This window comes from Pseudoliparis swirei, chromosome 23, assembly GCF_029220125.1.
Source record: "Pseudoliparis swirei isolate HS2019 ecotype Mariana Trench chromosome 23, NWPU_hadal_v1, whole genome shotgun sequence".
NCBI lineage: Eukaryota > Metazoa > Chordata > Actinopteri > Perciformes > Liparidae > Pseudoliparis > Pseudoliparis swirei.
Genome location: NC_079410.1, coordinates 19,297,880 through 19,313,586, shown reverse-complemented (window position 1 = coordinate 19,313,586; position 15,707 = coordinate 19,297,880). Strand labels below are relative to the sequence as shown.

At 49.6% G+C, this 15,707-nt stretch overlaps 1 protein-coding gene across 1 annotated transcript; it reads left to right on the top strand.

The window, feature by feature from the left end:
* Positions 1-14,949, top strand: ldlra (low density lipoprotein receptor a). The gene is made up of 18 exons (XM_056407303.1): positions 1-233; positions 2,642-2,767; positions 2,862-2,984; positions 3,069-3,452; positions 3,552-3,674; positions 3,780-3,902; positions 4,017-4,136; positions 4,376-4,501; positions 5,821-5,992; positions 6,086-6,313; positions 6,437-6,555; positions 6,664-6,803; positions 6,890-7,031; positions 7,780-7,917; positions 8,059-8,352; positions 8,485-8,565; positions 12,561-12,724; positions 12,841-14,949. The coding sequence occupies exons 1-18, from the start codon at positions 176-178 to the stop codon at positions 12,895-12,897; spliced, it is 2,718 nt and encodes a 905-aa protein (XP_056263278.1). The 5' UTR covers positions 1-175; the 3' UTR covers positions 12,898-14,949.
* The last annotated feature ends 758 nt before the right edge of the window (positions 14,950-15,707 follow it).

The following is a 15,707-nucleotide window of genomic DNA, read 5'->3' as shown; positions in this document are numbered from 1 at the left end:
GTGTTGCCGAGCCTCCCTCACGCGCTAGCGGGAGCATCTCTGATTACAGCCGCACGACCAGAGCTTTCCCCCCCGCCGGGGTCCGACCAGCAGCCGCCCGGTGAAGAGAGCTGATAACCCCCAGAAGAGACGCAGCCAGCCGGCCTCCGGTGGACGCGCGTGGACAGCGAGCAGCATGGCACGGTGTCACGCACTACTGTTGTGGTTTCTCCTCTGCTGCCTTGCGCAGACAAGTGAGTTCTCATTTTAACATGAGTATTTATAAACTTTCCACAGAAATTCACAGCAATAATTCACAGAATGTAGGTCAAATCTCTCCTCTAACGTGAATGTTTCATACCTCGGCCCTAGTCATTTCAAATCCTCTATCCATAAGTGCTTCTTTCAGGTGTATATTTCCTTTTCCCTCTTCTTTTTTTTTGTTCATCCACGCCATGCCTTTTCAACTTTTTTTGGTGTGGCGCTCAACTCGCAGCAGGTTGCTCAGCCAATGAGGATCGAGCTGTGTGAACGTCAGTGTGTGTGAAGATGTCACGCGGGGTTTCTGAAAAGACGTTTTTTTCAGAAGCTTTGACTATTTCTAATGTGAGAAATGGCGCCACTTGCATTTTAATCACTGTTTAAATGTTTTTATAAAACACTTTAGTTTTTTTGACCAGTATTATTCTTCCCACATGATGGCAATAGCTCTCTCTTTCGCGCGCTCTCTCTTTCTCAAATCGTGTTGCACCTGAAACGCCCTAGTTCAAACCGAATGGGAGGCCCTCCAACTCATCCTCCACTGCAAACATTGTCTTCAAACAGCATTCCTCAAATTGTGGTTACACACAGACACCAAAGTCACCGTCAGACCTCTGTGTGTGTGTGTGTGTGTGTGTGTGTGTGTGTGTGTGTGTGTGTGTGTGTGTGTGTGTGTGTGTGTGTGTGTGTGTGTGTGTGTGTGTGTGTGTGTGTGTGTGTGTGTGTGTGTGTGTGTGTGTGTGTGTGTGTGTGTGTGTGTGGAAAATGGTGAGACATGTTGGAACTGGTTGGTTGTCACCCCTCCGCCATAACACACCATGTGCAGAGCTGAAACGTGTCCAGTTCCCCATGTTGGGAAACGGCCTCCCACACGTTTCCTTTTTGGACAGAGGGACTTTATTTGAGGAAGATAAAGCACTCGATCAATAACGCTGCCATTTGGCTCTGACCACTGAGCCCTGGAAGTAAACAACCTCCCTGAACCTGGGCTAAGCATAACTTTCGGGGATGTGGGAGTCGATCTAGAAAGTAAAAATCTCAATTAAACCCTTCCAGTGTTTCATGATCTCTCTGTGATGAGATCGGGTTCGTCAACGTGAAACCGATGGAATCTTTATGGCGATCTCTTTTACATGGAGCCATAAAGACATGAATGGCTCAACAGACGGTAGTAGATTTAGTATCATTATAGTAGCCGCTATAATATGACCGCCCTAAATTCAGCATAAAAGAAATACTACAACATCTCCTGAAGCTGCAGGTGAAGTAATAAAAGCTCTCCTTGTTTAAATGAAGCATCAACCAGGACCCAAGCCCCCAGACAGGAAGCTGTTATGATTTACTACGCTGTCAGCCATTCATGATTTATGATTTATCTTTTCCCCCCCATCCAATCAGACAGGGCACTAACTTATGAAAATACTTATACATCAATATTTAATTTGAATTCAAACAAAATAGCAAATATTCCACACGCTGTATGATGGTACACGCCTACCCTCGACCCCATTTCAGAAACAGTTGGCCATACGGGAGTTTGCCCCCACCCCTCTACCCGGGGGGGGGGGAACCCTAACCCTAACCCTAGTGCCTTTCCCGTGAAGCGCTGTCTCTCCGATGTACAGGAGTCTAATTGCTCCTTCTGGTTCATTGGCTTCATTCCTTCATGGGGGGGGGGGGCGACTGTGTCTTCGGTGTTCGAACCCACTCCAGAAGGAGGCGTTTTCTTATCAGCAGACATGAAGAGTAGATTTACGGTGTGTGTCGTGGGACTTGCCAAATCGGCATCGCCCTGATAAAGGCTTACGCACCGAGAGTGTCCCGGTTTGAACAAGTACCAACAGGCGTAGGTGTGTGTGTGTGTGTGTGTGTGTGTGTGTGTGTGTGTGGGTATATACCTCCCGCGCTTTTGTCGCCTGGCATCAAGTTCATTACCCGTCTCTGAAACAGAAACACGACTGGTCCACGCTGAAAGACTTTTGGATGGATTGCCTTAAGATTTGGGTTCAGGCGTTGGTGGAGATCCTCTGACTTTTTCTCCAGCACCAACTCATTTCTCAACAACTTTTAATACATTGCCAATTGAACTTAGTACGGACATTCGTACGTAATTAGGATGCATTGTAATAACTGGGGGGAATCCTCTGAAGTTGAATCTAGCACCATCGTCTCTCTAGACCTCTCACAGGAGTATCGCAAATCGAGGTTCGCCAACTGGAATTACCCAAAAACCTGCAAAAAACGAACGACATTCGACTCTTTAGTCTCGGTCGATAGCGCTCTGCTGACGTATTATTCCATGAGATTTCATTTGGAGAGTCTTCCTGTCTTGGCCCCTGATTTATTCGATCACGAGAACATTGGCCCTTTTAGCCGAGCTGTGTGTTTGTCTCTGTCGTAGACGCATTGGCAACATGTGGACCCGACCAGTTCCAGTGTGGCAACGGGAAGTGCCTCACGGTCAGATGGGCGTGCGACGGCACCGACGACTGCGGCGACGGCACCGATGAACTTCCCGCTACCTGCAGTGAGTCCGGCGGCGCGACGGCGGACGCCTCACTGCGACGATGGCGTCGTCCTCAGTTAACGTTTGTTTTTTCCCCTCGTGACGTCACTCCCAGTGGCCAAAACCTGTCGGCCGACAGAGTTCAGCTGCGCGGATCGCCTGAACCAGTGCGTACCGAGCACCTGGCACTGCGATGGAAAAGCCGACTGTGAGAACGGCGCTGACGAGAAGAGCTGTGGTAAGCTTCCTTCATGACATGTGATGCGTCTCCTTCCACCGCTTCCTTCCCTCCGGCGTGATCCGGCATGTCCTCCCCCCTCAGTGCAGAGGCAGTGCACCGACGTGGAGTTCAGCTGCGGGAGCGGCCAGTGCGTGTCGTCCGCCTTCTTGTGCGACGACGAGGCGGACTGCGACGACGGCACCGACGAGGCGTCCTGCGCGCCCGCCTCCTGCAGCGGCGCCTCCTTCCAGTGCGACAACGGCGTCTGCGTGCCCCGCCTCTGGGCCTGCGACGGCGACCTCGACTGCTCCGACGGCTCCGACGAGTGGCCCCAGAGCTGCGGCACGAAGGCGCCCGACTCCGCCTCCTCCGCCCATCGGTGCTCGTCCCTGGAGTTCCTCTGCGGCAGCGGGGAGTGCATCCACGGCAGCTGGAAGTGCGACGGGGGCGCCGACTGCCTCGACCGGTCGGACGAAGCCGCCTGCGGTACGCGTCGGAATCGTCCGCTCCTCCTCGTTTCTTCTTTTCCGAGCGGTCGCCTCTCGTGCTCACGCGTCGACCCTTTTTTTCCCCCCCGCTCCCCAGCTCGCTCCACCTGCCGCCCCGATGAGTTTGAATGCGGCGATGGCACTTGCATCCACGGCAGCCGCCAGTGCAACCACCGGTACGACTGCCGAGACATGAGCGACGAAACGGGCTGCGTCAACGGTACCGATCTCCTCCCTCGGCCCCTTCCGATCCTGGCTGCCAGAAGCCTAAAGGCCCAAACCTCTGGTCTGCATGGGCCATAGAACTGAATCTTCTCCTCCACAGCGACCCACTGCGAGGCTCCGAGGAGGTTCAAGTGCCGCAGCGGGGAGTGCATCAGCATGGAGAAGGTGTGCAACGGTCAGCGTGATTGCAGGGATTGGTCCGATGAGCCTCTTCGGGATTGTGGTGAGTCCAGAGGTCTCTCCTCCACGACCGTCTGGTTAATTACGACTCTCGTCAACTTAATTAGGGTGTCTGCAGCTTCATAGAAGAATGATTGTTCTCGTTTCTCCCCCTCAGGCTCCAACGAGTGCCTGTACAACAACGGCGGCTGCTCTCATATCTGCAATGACCTGAAGATCGGCTCCGAGTGCCTGTGTCCCTCTGGGTACCTTCTGCTGGAGGGAAAGCGCTGTGAAGGTAACGCCCTGCCAAAACTAATAAGAAGTAGTCGCTGTTGCATGGTTTGTGTTCTCCTTCTCATCTGAGACACTTCGGTGAGATGAACGAAGGATGTTGCGATCCGGTTACTCTGACGCAACCGCGATCAAACGGGATCCCGTAATCCTTCTGGAAAACGATGAACTCTCCGTCCTGTTCTGTTGCATTGCCATGCGTTGGTGGTTTCATCATGATTTCTCCTTCTTCTCGGAATCCAGATATCGACGAGTGCGCCGACCCGGACACCTGCAGTCAGATCTGCGTCAACCAGATCGGCAGTTACAAATGCCAGTGCCAGGAGGGTTACCAAGTCGACCCGGCAACCAAAGCCTGCAAGGCCATCGGTGAATATGAGTTCTCAGAGTTCCTTCAACAGCATGTAGATGTTCCGGTGAATAGCACTGGTGTGTAGTAACCATGGTTATGATGGTAGCAGTCGCCCAATTGCAGATTCAGCTTGAGCAAAACTTTTGCCGATTGTGTTCAAATCCGGCCCATAAGGAGTTCACCAAGCAGGTTTCCTTTCTCAGAACACTGACCTGATGCATCAAGCTGATATTTTTAATATTAAGCATTTAACCTCTACATCCTCTTGTCGCAATGAGCATATTATACAACTACTTCATCGTGTCATATTGCTTTTCTGAGAATTATGATGATAAGTATAGAAGATGCAAAAGTATATGTATGTATAATATATTATGTTGAGCATTGTTGCTCCTGGATGGATCACACAATTATTATAATACAACTCCTCGGTCCTGGTGCCACAGCACTTAAAAGAATAAACTTCATACGTCTCAAAATTCTGACCCTTTGCTTTTTTATTAACAGCATTTACTTTTACTTTCAATACTTAAGTACATTCAATACTTTTGATACTTAACCCTCCTGTTACCTTAGGGTCAATTTGACCCCATTCAATGTTTAATGTCGGTGTTCTTTGGGGTCAATTTGACCCCAGGCTGTTTTTCACTGTGTCAAACATATAAGAAATATCAACTTTTTAATATATTTAAAGGGCTATTTAGGTAGTCAACAAACAAACATAAAGTACCTCACACTTAAACTTGGAAAACAATATTAATTCTAATAATTTTCTGGAGGTTTTAATTGCTGGGGTCAAATTGACCCCGAGGGTAAAATATGTCAGTAAATATAAAGGTAACAGGAGGGTTAAACATTGAATGGGGTCAAATTGACCCTAAGGTAACAGGAGGGTTAAGTACAATAAATATCAGACACTTTAAGATTTATACTCAAGTAGTATATTCTCATAGGTGAATCTTACCTTTACTGGAGTCATTTTCCAGTAAGGTATGATTACTTTTACTCAAGTATTGCTTTTGGGTATACTTTAAACTGTACCAGAATGAAATCAATGAAACTGTAGCTATTGTGCATCCTCTATCCAACTATTTCATGGACTCCTATTTTTGGAAGCAGTATCTTGGCTTTAGGCCTCAGACTGCGGTTGACTGACATTGTAGAGCCGGAGTTGCAGCCGAGCTCTCATCTTCCATGGGGCTCTTCTACCTGAAGCTCGTCTCAGATCTGTAGAACCCAACGATGAAACAAGATGGTTTCCTTGAGCGTGTCGGCTATCGGCTGTTAGTAGCTGAAGACATTCCCACGAGTTCACCTGCCCACTCTGATTTTCTAGGTACGATAGCCTACCTTTTCTTCACCAACCGCCACGAAGTCAGAAAGATGACGTTGGACAGAAGTGAGTACACCAGCGTGATCCCCCGGCTGAAGAACGTCGTGGCCCTCGACGTGAACATCGCCGCCAACGAGATCTACTGGTCGGACATCTCCCAGAAGAAGATCTACAGGTGAGCGAGAATGACGCCTGAATGAAAGCGGCCTTCCCCGTGTCCTCGACCCGACCCCCCAGGCTTGACTCCAGCTCTTCGCTGTCATTCCAGAGCGCCGGCCGACTCGGCCGAAGACCCCGCGCACCACCGCGTGGTGATCGGCAGCGACCTGGCGGCCCCCGAGGGCATCGCTTTCGACTGGATCCACGGAAACCTGTACTGGACGGACAGCATTCGCAGGACGATCTCCGTGGCGGCTGCCGACGGCGGCCACCGCAAGACGCTCTTCCGCCGAGACTTAATCAAACCTCGCGCCATTGTGCTCGACCCCGACAGCAAGTACGTCTCCAATAGCACTCGAATCGTGCCGCGACGCCGAAATCCTTCCTTGACTCTCTTTTTTTCTCCATGCCGTGTACAAACTAAATGTATTGATGGCAACACACGTCTGTGCCCTCCCAGCTTCATGTACTGGACCGACTGGGGGAGTCCCGCTAAGATTGAGAAGGCGGGGCTTAACGGAGGAGACCGCACCCCTCTGGTCACTGACAACATCGAGTGGCCGAATGGAATTACCCTCGGTAAAGCCTCTGGTTGCAAGTTGTTGTTTTTAACTATTCACATGTTCACAGTGGTCTGACTGGTTGCCCCGCCCCCCTCTACACCTGTGCCTGTTTCCTTCCCCCCAGACCTGTTGAACCAGCGGCTCTACTGGGTAGACTCTAAGCTGCACACGCTCTCCAGTATCGACTCGCAGGGCGGTGGTCGACGCACCCTCATCATCGACGAGCACAAGCTGGCTCACCCGCTGAGCCTCACGGTGTTTGAGGTGGGGTCACACAGACCGGAGGGGGTTCTCACCACCTCGCCGGCGATTAAAATGCTCACGCTCTGTTTCTGTTTCATTCCCTCCAGGAGAGAGTGTTCTGGACCGACGTCGGTAACAACGCCATCTTCAGTGCAAACCGGCTGACGGGCGATGACATCACACCGGTGGCAGAGCACCTGTCATCCCCCGATGACATCATTCTCTTCCATAATCTCAAACAGCCCGCTGGTAAGAGACACCACTGCCACACACTGTTCACATGTGAGATCATTATCAAACGTTTTTATTGTTGAATATTGGCAGAGTAACATTTAGTGTCTAACACCTGCAGTAATGTTTATTAGTCTGTCACTAATATTATTCATTAGATTAGATTTAGACTTTATAATGTATGTCACCAAGACCAGAACACACTCAAGTATTACATGCTTCGGCCCCTCTAACCTACAAGTACCCAACCCTCAGGCCTCTTGCTCCTGTGTGCCTACGGTGTGTGAATGTGTGTGAATGTTAGTTATTGCTGGTGTGCAGGTGCAACTTAAGCCCCTCCCACCAGGGTGTGGATGGGTGAATGATGTCATGCGCTTTGAATGGTCGTAAGACTAGTGCTTTACAAGAACAGGACCATTTACTGGGAAACATTATTATTTGGAAAAGAAATAGAACAACATTTTATTATTATCATTATGACATATGATCAAATATTATAGTGCTATTATTGCAGTGGGTTGTTTGGGAACCTGTGGTCTTACTCCTACTTATTTGCACTGATTTGGATTACAATGGCAAGACTCCAATGCGTCTGAACCCATCACGCTCACGAGAGACTGTCAGAATAAACATCAGAGAACAAATCAGTGACTTTAAAGGAATAGTTGAAAAGTTTTTTGAAAGAGGCTTATTCTCAAAGAATGTCTACCTATTGCTTGTAGAGCGCTTCAATTATAGTAAAATGTCGTCTTCTTTTCCATTGCAGGGAGGGATTGGTGCCGGCTATCCGGGTGTGAATTCTTGTGCCTGGCAGCCCCTCAAGTGGGCACACATCCCCCGAAGTACACCTGTGTGTGTCCAGATGGCATGATGCTGGCCAGGGACATGAGGACATGTGTACCTGGTGCGTAACGGCAAACAGCGAGAAGAAAAGGACAACATATTAATATCTCATTTAAATTAAACATTTTCATTAGTTCAAGTAATTTCTGACTGTCACTCCTCTTCCTCCTCCTCCTCCTCCTCTTCTGTTTCTGTTCCCCAGCTGTTCCAACACCTGCAGCTCCCGTGCAGCCGCAAGAGCCAGATACTGCCCCCCCTCCTCAGCCACCAAGGCCACCCAGCACCACACCTCAGACCCCGATCCGGACCACCACTAAGCCCCAGGTCCGCACCACCACGGTGCCCATCGTGATCACCAGCACTGCGGCGCGGCCGGTGCCACGCAGCACCATGCCTCCTGCGAGGACCACCACACCTAAACCACGGACCCCGTCACCCAAGCCGGCGAAACCTGAAATACCCAAGACCACAACAGGGGCTCCGGTCACCTCTCCAGGCAAGCACCATGAAGCTGTGCCGGTTGAATTGTGTGGACTGGTGACCGTTGTACAGAGTTGGTTTGGTTGACTGTGATGTCCTCAGCTCCGTGGATCATTAACTCGTCTTCTGGTGTTTACTTTTCCCTCAGATTTACGACATGTTTTTGCCTCCGCTGGACCCGCCGCCGCCTCCCCCACCCTGACCGCCCTGTCCATTGCGATTCCTCTGGGTGAGTGTCTCACCCCTCATCGTGTCTCACTCCTCATCGTGTCTCACCCCTCATCGTGTCTCACTCCTCATCGTGTCTCACTCCTCATCGTGTCACTCCTCATCGTGTCTCACCCCTCAACGTGTCTCACTCCTCATCGTGTCTCACCCCTCAACGTGTCTCACTCCTCATCGTGTCTCACCCCTCATCGTGTCTCACCCCTCATCGTGTCTCACCCCTCATCGTGTCTCACCCCTCATCGTGTCTCACCCCTCAACGTGTCTCACTCCTCATCGTGTCTCACCCCTCAACGTGTCTCACTCCTCATCGTGTCTCACCCCTCATCGTGTCTCACCCATCATCGTGTCTCACCCCTCATCGTGTCACTCCTCATCGTGTCTCACTCCTCATCGTGTCTCACCCCTCATCGTGTCACTCCTCATCGTGTCTCACTCCTCATCGTGTCTCACCCCTCATCGTGTCTCACCCATCATCGTGTCTCACCCCTCATCGTGTCACTCCTCAACGTGTCTCACTCCTCATCGTGTCTCACCCCTCATCGTGTCTCACCCATCATCGTGTCTCACCCCTCATCGTGTCACTCCTCATCGTGTCACTCCTCATCGTGTCTCACCCCTCATCGTGTCTCACCCCTCATCGTGTCTCACCCCTCATCGTGTCACTCCTCATCGTGTCTCACTCCTCATCGTGTCTCACCCCTCATCGTGTCTCACCCCTCATCGTGTCACTCCTCATCGTGTCACTCCTCATCGTGTCACTCCTCATCGTGTCACTCCTCATCGTGTCACTCCTCATCGTGTCTCACCCCTCATCGTGTCACTCCTCATCGTGTCTCACTCCTCATCGTGTCTCACCCCTCATCGTGTCTCACCCCTCATCGTGTCACTCCTCATCGTGTCTCACCCCTCATCGTGTCTCACCCCTCATCGTGTCACTCCTCATCGTGTCTCACTCCTCATCGTGTCTCACTCCTCATCGTGTCTCACCCCTCATCGTGTCTCACCCCTCATCGTGTCTCACTCCTCATCGTGTCTCACCCCTCATCGTGTCACTCCTCATCGTGTCTCACCCCTCATCGTGTCACTCCTCATCGTGTCTCACCCCTCATCGTGTCTCACTCCTCATCGTGTCTCACTCCTCATCGTGTCTCACTCCTCATCGTGTCTCACCCCTCATCGTGTCTCACCCCTCATCGTGTCTCACTCCTCATCGTGTCTCACCCCTCATCGTGTCTCACCCCTCATCGTGTCTCACCCCTCATCGTGTCTCACCCCTCATCGTGTCTCACTCCTCATCGTGTCACTCCTCATCGTGTCTCACTCCTCATCGTGTCTCACCCCTCATCGTGTCTCACTCCTCATCGTGTCTCACCCCTCATCGTGTCTCACTCCTCATCGTGTCTCACCCCTCATCGTGTCTCACCCATCATCGTGTCTCACCCCTCATCGTGTCTCACCCCTCATCGTGTCTCACCCCTCATTGTGTCTCACCCCTCATCGTGTCACCCTCATCGTGTCTCACCCCTCATCGTGTCTCACCCCTCATCGTGTCTCACCCATCATCGTGTCTCACCCCTCATGGTGTCTCACCCCTCATCGTGTCTCACCCCTCATCGTGTCTCACCCATCATCGTGTCTCACTCCTCATCGTGTCTCACCCCTCATCGTGTCTCACCCCTCATCGTGTCTCACCCCTCATCGTGTCACTCCTCATCGTGTCTCACCCCTCATCGTGTCTCACCCCTCATCGTGTCTCACCCTCATCGTGTCACCCCTCATCGTGTCTCACCCCTCATCGTGTCTCACCCCTCATCGTGTCTCACCCCTCATCGTGTCACCCCTCATCGTGTCTCACCCCTCATCGTGTCTCACCCCTCATCGTGTCTCACTCCTCATCGTGTCTCACCCCTCATCGTGTCTCACTCCTCATCGTGTCTCACCCTCATCGTGTCTCACCCCTCATCGTGTCTCACCCCTCATCGTGTCTCACCCCTCATCGTGTCTCACTCCTCATCGTGTCTCACCCCTCATCGTGTCTCACTCCTCATCGTGTCTCACCCCTCATCGTGTCTCACCCCTCATCGTGTCTCACCCATCATCGTGTCTCACCCCTCATCGTGTCTCACTCCTCATCGTGTCTCACCCCTCATCGTGTCTCACTCCTCATCGTGTCTCACCCCTCATCGTGTCTCACCCCTCATCGTGTCACTCCTCATCGTGTCTCACCCCTCATCGTGTCACTCCTCATCGTGTCTCACCCCTCATCGTGTCACCCCTCATCGTGTCTCCCCTCATCGTGTCACTCCTCATCGTGTCTCACCCATCATCGTGTCACTCCTCATCGTGTCTCACCCCTCATCGTGTCACTCCTCATCGTGTCTCACCCCTCATCGTGTCACTCCTCATCGTGTCTCACCCATCATCGTGTCACTCCTCATCGTGTCTCACCCCTCATCGTGTCTCACTCCTCATCGTGTCTCACCCCTCATCGTGTCTCACCCCTCATCGTGTCTCACCCTCATCGTGTCTCACTCCTCATCGTGTCTCACCCTCATCGTGTCTCACCCTCATCGTGTCTCACCCTCATCGTGTCTCACCCCTCATCGTGTCTCACCCTCATCGTGTCTCACCCTCATCGTGTTTCACCCCTCATCGTGTCACCGCTCATCGTGTCTCACCCTCATCGTGTCACCCTCATCGTGTCTCACCCCTCATCGTGTCTCACCCTCATCGTGTCTCACCCTCATCGTGTCTCACCCCTCATCGTGTCTCACCTCCTCATCGTGTCTCACCCCTCATCGTGTCTCACCCTCATCGTGTCTCACTCCTCATCGTGTCTCACCCTCATCGTGTCACTCCTCATCGTGTCTCACCCCTCATCGTGTCTCACCCTCATCGTGTCTCACCCCTCATCGTGTCTCACCCTCATCGTGTCTCACCCTCATCGTGTCTCACCCCTCATCGTGTCTCACCCTCATCGTGTCTCACCCCTCATCGTGTCTCACCCTCATCGTGTCTCACCCTCATCGTGTCTCACCCCTCATCGTGTCTCACTCCTCATCGTGTCTCACCCCTCATCGTGTCTCACCCTCATCGTGTCTCACCCTCATCGTGTCTCACCCTCATCGTGTCTCACTCCTCATCGTGTCTCACCCCTCATCGTGTCTCACTCCTCATCGTGTCTCACCCCTCATCGTGTCTCACTCCTCATCGTGTCTCACTCCTCATCGTGTCTCACCCCTCATCGTGTCTCACTCCTCATCGTGTCTCACCCTCATCGTGTCTCACCCTCATCGTGTCTCACCCCTCATCGTGTCTCACCCCTCATCGTGTCTCACCCCTCATCGTGTCTCACCCCTCATCGTGTCTCACCCCTCATCGTGTCTCACCCCTCATCGTGTCTCACCCCTCATCGTGTCTCACTCCTCATCGTGTCTCACTCCTCATCGTGTCTCACCCCTCATCGTGTCTCACTCCTCATCGTGTCTCACCCCTCATCGTGTCTCACCCATCATCGTGTCTCACCCCTCATCGTGTCTCACCCATCATCGTGTCACTCCTCATCGTGTCTCACCCCTCATCGTGTCTCACCCCTCATCGTGTCTCACCCCTCATCGTGTCTCACCCATCATCGTGTCTCACTCCTCATCGTGTCTCACCCCTCATCGTGTCTCACCCCTCATCGTGTCTCACCCATCATCGTGTCTCACCCCTCATCGTGTCTCACCCCTCATCGTGTCTCACCCCTCATCGTGTCTCACTCCTCATCGTGTCTCACCCCTCATCGTGTCTCTCCCCTCATTGTGTCTCACTCCTCATCGTGTCTCACCCCTCATCGTGTCTCACCCATCATCGTGTCACTCCTCATCGTGTCTCACCCCTCATCGTGTCTCACTCCTCATCGTGTCTCACCCCTCATCGTGTCTCTCCCCTCATTGTGTCTCACTCCTCATCGTGTCTCACCCCTCATCTCTCTCTCCATCCGCCTCCCTGTAGCGATGGTGTGCCTGGTGGCTGTTGGCGGCGCTCTGCTGTGGAGGAACTACAGGCTGAAGAACACCAGCACCATTCACTTCGACAACCCCGTCTACCAGAAAACCACCGAGGACCAAGTGCACATTTTTCGGAGCAACAGCCCGGACGGTTACTCCTACCCAAAGGTGAGTCTCACCGTCTCCACTTCAGACTGTTTGCATTTAGCACATGTTGTTGTAATCGGCGCACACAGACGACAGCGTTGTGCACGTCTGACATCTTTTATTTTCTGTCCTTTCAGAGGCAAGTTGTGAGCTTGGATGAAGAGGCAGAGAATCCAGCCTTCACAGAAAACTGAAGGAAAGATGAGCCTCGATGAGAAGCTACATGGGATGTCAAAGAAGTGGAAGCAGGATCAGAACCTCTGTTTCCTCACAGGCAGAAAAGCGCTCTGCGGTGGAAAGGAAACCGGGTGAAACATTATTTTTCAGGTTGAACATGTTTTTCCTATTATTATGGTTGACAATCCATCCCTCACTGAATCAGCAATGATGGATTCCTCAATCTAAATATGCTTCCCCGTTATCCCAAGTGTGACTCTGATGATACAACTGATGTGTCACTGCCATATAATGTCTTGTCTTTCATGCATCAAAAGAAAAAAGAGGCCGAGCTAAAGAAAACTGTTTTTTTGTTTCCTCTCATGGAACATGGTCAAAGCTTTTTTGCTGTTTTGTCCACTCTAATGCCTGCATGGTCGATATAGAGATACCACAGGCAGATGGTTAGCTCAGATGAGCTCAGCTTGGGGAAACGGCTCGCCATGTGAGGATGTGTGGTTTTATAAACATTTTTACGAGGTGTTTTGTTTTGTACAGAATAAATAAACGAGATATAAAGTGTTTTATTTAGAAGCTCTAGAGATGCTGCTGGTTGGCCGATTGTAGCCAGGCTCTTGTGGCTTCCAGTTATTATGCTAACGCTAACTAGCTGTTTCCCTCTTTTTCCAGTTATTATGCTAACGCTAACTAGCTGTCAGGCTAGCTGTTTCCCTCTTTTTCCAGTTATTATGCTAACGCTAACTATCTGTTAGGCTAGCTGTTGCCGTCTTTTTCCAGTTATTATGCGAACGCTAACTAGCTGTCAGGCTAGCTGTTTCCCTCTTTTTCCAGTTATTATGCTAACGCTAACTAGCTGTCAGGCTAGCTGTTTCCCTCTTTTTCCAGTTATTATGCTAACGCTAACTAGCTGTTAGGCTAGCTGTTTCCGTCTTTTTCCAGTTATTATGCTAACGCTAACTAGCTGTCAGGCTAGCTGTTTCCCTCTTTTTCCAGTTATTATGCTAATGCTAACTATCTGTTAGGCTAGCTGTTGCCGTCTTTTTCCAGTTATTATGCGAATGCTAACTAGCTGTCAGGCTAGCTGTTTCCCTCTTTTTCTAGTGCGAAGCTAAACCAAACTCAACTCATCTAAGAGTTTGGAATCAATGGCCTGCGAGAAGGCAAATATATTTACTCAAATTAAAAAGTGGGGCATACAGAAAGGGGAATATCGGCTACTAATAATGGCAAATCTGTCGGTGTGACCTCGATGTGTCTCAATAAGTCTGACTTGAACACCATGCTGTCTTTGCCTCTGTAGAGGAGCAAAGACATCACCCAACGTGACCTCAATACAATGCTTCTGTTGTTAAGCGGGAAGAATGCACAGTGTGTCAGTGACGTGGTTTACACTCTGTGGCGGCCTTCAGATTTCACATACCGCCATGTGGCCACACAACAATATTCCTCAGTGGCGGAGTTTCTTCGATAGCTTGTTATGATCATATCTGAGCACCGGAGGGCTATCTTTAAATGTGAGGGGTGGGGGGGGGGGGGCAGTGCATTCCTCGAAGACCGAAAAGCTTTGATGCACACGTGAACAGCGGGGTCATGTCTAACGCTCTTTGCCTGGCACACTCACATCCTCCCTCAGGACCACCACTTGAACTCGCCTCCAGCATTCCTGATGAAAGAAAGTCATGGTTTTTATAAAACGCAGTTCTCGCCAGCTTTTTTTAACCCTTTTAATGCATCGCTGACAAATGTGTGCCTCTTTTTTTTTTTAGGAAATGATGTTTGCATGTTGATGTTGGTTCTATTGAACTCAGTGGATATGTATCCGCTCACCATCTGTTTACAGTGCATTAATGGAGGGGGTGTAGGTGTGGTTTATGACCGTTGACAGGTGAAGCTCTATATAATGTCATTTTTACAGTAACAGACTCACAGTGCAGATTAAGTGTGTAAATATAGTGTTCATACATGTACATATTTGTTCTTAACTGTTTTTTTGGTAATGTTTTAAACTCTGTTGTAAACTTTAAACATTTTCTGTACATAAATAAATGCTTCTATTTATTTTAGAAACACTGTCTGGGTTCAGTTTTTAAGTTGAACTTAAATGCGTAACAGTTAACCCTTGAGTTCGCTCTAGTTACTAAACTAAATGTTCTCGTGAACGTTTCCTCTTCTCACTCTATTACAACTTTAAGCTAACTATTACTTTATATTGATTACTTTTACCTAACTATTACAACTTTATATTGATTACTTTTAGCTTACTATTACAACTTTATATTGATTACTTTTAGCTTACTATTACAACTTTATATTGATTACTTTTAGCTAACTATTACTTTTTAGCCTATTTAGCCATTACAACTTGATATTGATTACTTTTAGCTAACTATTACTTTTTAGCCTATTTAGCCATTACAACTTGATATTGATTACTTTTAGCTAACGATTACAACTTTATATTGATTACTTTTAGCTAACTATTACTTTATATTAATTACTTTTAGCTAACTATTACTTTATAGCCTATTTAGCCATTACAACTTTATATTGATTACTTTTAGCTTACTATTACAACTTTATATTGATTACTTTTAGCTTACTATTACAACTTTATATTGATTACTTTTAGCTTACTATTACAACTTTATTGATTACTTTTAGCTAATTATTACATCTTTATATTGATTACTTATACCTAACTATTTAAACTGTTTATGTACAGGGTAAGAAACAGATTTTAAAAATATATTTTAACCTATTTTTATTCTATCCATTTCAGTTTAGTGGATCTCATCTGGAAGTGAAGAGACTTGGTTTTGATTTATTC

Bases quoted from the DNA above. Each gene is read 5' to 3' on its own strand.
- ldlra (XM_056407303.1), top strand. From the start codon at position 176: ATGGCACGGTGTCACGCACTACTGTTGTGGTTTCTCCTCTGCTGCCTT. The intron at 3,903-4,016 runs GTGAGTCCAGAG...TCTCCCCCTCAG, and splicing joins TGAGCCTCTTCGGGATTGTG to GCTCCAACGAGTGCCTGTAC. The intron at 6,804-6,889 runs GTGGGGTCACAC...CATTCCCTCCAG, and splicing joins TGAGCCTCACGGTGTTTGAG to GAGAGAGTGTTCTGGACCGA.